Raw genomic sequence first — 3,432 nt, 5'->3', positions numbered from 1 at the left:
AATTCTATATTTTCATACAAGAAGATATCACACACACACACACACACACACACACACACACACACAAATTATCACATTACAATGAGCTATTTTTCTTAAAACACAATAAATGAGAAAACAACAAGTTGCTAAGTTTTATATCGACATCTATATCAATTATATATTTGTTTTTTCTGTTAATTAATATTGCACATTATTTAAACTTATAAATATTAAACACATTTTAAAAATGTAGGTGTAATTTGTATGTAATACATAGTATCCCATGGTTTATCCGTTAAACTGCAGGAGCATATTCTATAAATGGAAATAAAGAAAAAAATATATGAAGTTTGGCTATAGGAATGCTTTATTACAAAATTATAAGCAAATATTGAAACGGAACATAAAATAGGTAACCACGGATTTTTATGCAAAATATATCGTGTTTAGTGCAAAATATGAAATTTCGAACATGTTTATCTTATCTGGGAATTCATATCATGTTTACTATTTTTAAAAAATTCAGTATGATTATTTTTACATCAATAGCTATCAGATTTCAATCATTGTGTGAACTAGTAACTATCATCAAAATGCCAAGAGTGTTTTTAAATGAGGAATACACTGATATACACTGATTCTGCACAATGGAAAATCCGTTGTTACCTATTTCATGTTCCATCACGCAGGCAGCTCAGTTCGAAGCAATCAACCGTCACCGAAAGGAATGCTGTCCCGAATCACCGCTAGACACTAACGATAAGCCCGTCACCGCGTACAGCCGAGACGAGTGCTGTTGGCGTTGCAAGCAGAGAGGACATACCCGCCAAGACTGTAAGTGTCCACCCAAAAAGTTTTGCTCGCGCTGCGGAAAAGACAATGTGCTATCTCGTGACTGCCATCCGCCGAAGGAAAATGCAAAACGGGCCAGGAACGTCAGGCCATCGCCTGATTCTATATAATCTACAACCCCCAACCGCACATCTCCAAGTCCGGATCCTGCAGCCATCTGGGCCCTACTGAATTTTGGTACTGCGTGCCCGTGCGCCACTCCTTATAAATACTATAGCTATAAGAGTCGCATTTTGTATATACCGTGACCTTTAAGCGTATCCGCGACCACAGCACCTTGTATATGACAGTCTGTATGTTTACTGAGGAATAAACCAAGTGTTAAACCAGACCAGGGCATAGCAACCGGATTTCTCTTCTCCCGAATCCTAGCATCGACGAGCTCATTCGCGGTATCAGGAATGGTGTACCGTTACAATATAATAATTCATATTATAACATGTATAATAATAATAAAAATGTACAGGATGACCCAGGTTTACCCGATGAATTGTGGGAGGATATTCTACAAGTGAAAATAAGAAAAAATATTATATGAAGTTTGGTTAGAGAAATGCTTTAATTACAAAGTTATAAGCAAATATTGAAACGGAACATGAAATAGGTAACCACGGATTTTCCATTGTGCAGAGTATGAAACGTCGAACGTGTTTAATGCAGAATATGAAAGGTCGAACGTGTTTATCTTATTTGTGTATTCATATCGTGTTTACTATTTTTAAAAGATTCAATATTGCTACTTTTACATCAATAGTTGTTAGATTTCAATCGTGTGAATTAGCAATTACTATCAAAATGCCAAATCTGTTTTCAAATGAGGAATACACTGATTCTGCACAATGGAAAATCCGTTGTTACCTATTTCATGTTCCATTTCAATATTTGGTTATAACTTTGTAATAAAGCATTTCTAGCCAAATTTCATATATTTTTTTCTTATTTCTACTTGTAGAATATCCTCCCGCAGTTTGTCGGGTAAACCCTGGGACATCTTGTATATGCATATATAAAGATCCAAAGATTTTTAAAAAGTAAACAATTATCTTGATACATATTCTTGACCATAAAAGATCAATATTTTCAGCTCACAATGCCAAATCAAAGATAACTTTATATCATTGATGAGACTTACTAGCTAAGAATTGCGCTGAATTTAAAGAAAAGAAATAAAATAGAAATTATAATAAATTTTTGAAAAAATAGTATTTATTCCCAATGTAGGACATATCTCTTCTATGTAGGTATAGTTTAACTAAGATATATTTTCATGTACAGATATGAAACAATGCAATCTTAATAAAATGAATGAACTTTTTTATAAAATAATTCAGAAACACTTAAACCAGCTATATCACTTATTTGAAATTTCCAATTTTGATTTAATTATATTTTATATACATTTTACCTCTCTCTCTCTCTTAGCTATAGATTTTATATACAATCATTTAAATCTCAATACTATCCACAATATGAAAAATACTGCTATAGAAAAAAGAAACAAGTACAAGATATAGTAATTATAGCCTGCTTTTGCTAGACGCAAAATACGTGCTACAGAACCTGATAAGGAACCACTCGTCCTTTCAAAATCATCATCCTGAAATAAATTTTATTTTTTAAATTAAAAACTAAATTTTAAAAAGATCGTGAATATGTGTCTTGAAAAAGACAATCAACTAACCATGCTTCTCAATATTTTGTCTTGATATTTTACTTCAGTACCAATATCAATAGACAAAGATTTTAAAGCGTGAATTTTGTCCTCTAGCTCTTCCGTCATTCTTTCATTTTCATCTTCCATGGCATTGTGGGTAGATGTACTTGATAATGGATTGTAGCCATTACCTCCTGGAAAAATAACAATTACATGTAAAATAAGATTTTATCTATATATTTATTTATACATTTGCATATTTATCTATACATTTGCATTAAAAGATATATGATCAAAACTTACCAGAATGAGAACGTCGCATATTGTTACCAGTCTTGATCATCAATGTAATAATCCTAATTATATACAAATATACAATATTTTATTATCTTTCTTTTTTCGTTCTCTTTTAATAGGACTTAAATGTCATTTAGGTGGCTAATGGCCTGTATTTGACAGAAATTGACGGCAATTACAGTATTATCAGCCATTATATGTATATATAAATAATAAATAATGCTGAGAGTGCCACTTTCTTCTTCTTCTTCTTCTTATCTGTGTGACTGATTAGGCTTCCCAATCGAATATGCCTATACGCTAGTTGGTGTGTAGAGTGCCACTTTGGAACTTAGAGCACAGACTTCTATATATTTAGACCGCTAACTCCTACGAAATACATGGCCCCGAAAAGTATGTACACAACACATGCGCACACAGCACACACAAACAAAAACACTTTTTGTTACACATCGGCCATATTACATATCTAGAGATCCTTAAAGCCCGTATCAGACTACGCATTGAAGATTGAGATTGAAGATTGAAGATTTGGAATTTGACTAATCAGAACAAAAGGAACTAAAATTTCTTTGTCCTGATTTTTCAAATTTCAATCTTCAATCTTCAATCTCAATCTTCAATGCGTAGTCTGATACGGGCTTTAA

At 32.6% G+C, this 3,432-nt stretch overlaps 1 protein-coding gene across 1 annotated transcript; it reads right to left on the bottom strand.

Annotated features, from left to right (window-relative positions):
- Nucleotides 1-2,022: 2,022 nt before the first annotated feature.
- LOC115242107 (BET1 homolog) lies at nucleotides 2,023-3,201 on the bottom strand. The gene is made up of 3 exons (XM_029818180.1): nucleotides 2,792-3,201; nucleotides 2,516-2,682; nucleotides 2,023-2,431 (listed from the first exon to the last, which is right to left on the bottom strand). Exons 1-3 carry the CDS (start codon nucleotides 2,829-2,831, stop codon nucleotides 2,276-2,278), a joined length of 363 nt encoding a protein of 120 aa, XP_029674040.1. The 5' UTR covers nucleotides 2,832-3,201; the 3' UTR covers nucleotides 2,023-2,275.
- Between the last annotated feature and the right edge of the window lie 231 nt (nucleotides 3,202-3,432).

Source organism: Formica exsecta, unplaced genomic scaffold (genome assembly GCF_003651465.1).
Source record: "Formica exsecta isolate Colony F162 unplaced genomic scaffold, ASM365146v1 scaffold567, whole genome shotgun sequence".
Taxonomy (NCBI): domain Eukaryota; kingdom Metazoa; phylum Arthropoda; class Insecta; order Hymenoptera; family Formicidae; genus Formica; species Formica exsecta.
Note: the sequence above shows the minus strand (reverse complement) of the source record. Positions and strands in the feature narration are given on the sequence as shown.

Excerpts from the sequence above, each read along its gene's own strand:
- LOC115242107 (XM_029818180.1), bottom strand. The coding sequence starts at position 2,831 with ATGATCAAGACTGGTAACAATATGCGACGTTCTCATTCTG. Across the intron at positions 2,683-2,791 it reads TATGCGACGTTCTCATTCTG|GAGGTAATGGCTACAATCCA; the intron begins GTAAGTTTTGAT and ends TTATTTTTCCAG. Across the intron at positions 2,432-2,515 it reads ACAAAATATTGAGAAGCATG|GATGATGATTTTGAAAGGAC; the intron begins GTTAGTTGATTG and ends AATTTATTTCAG.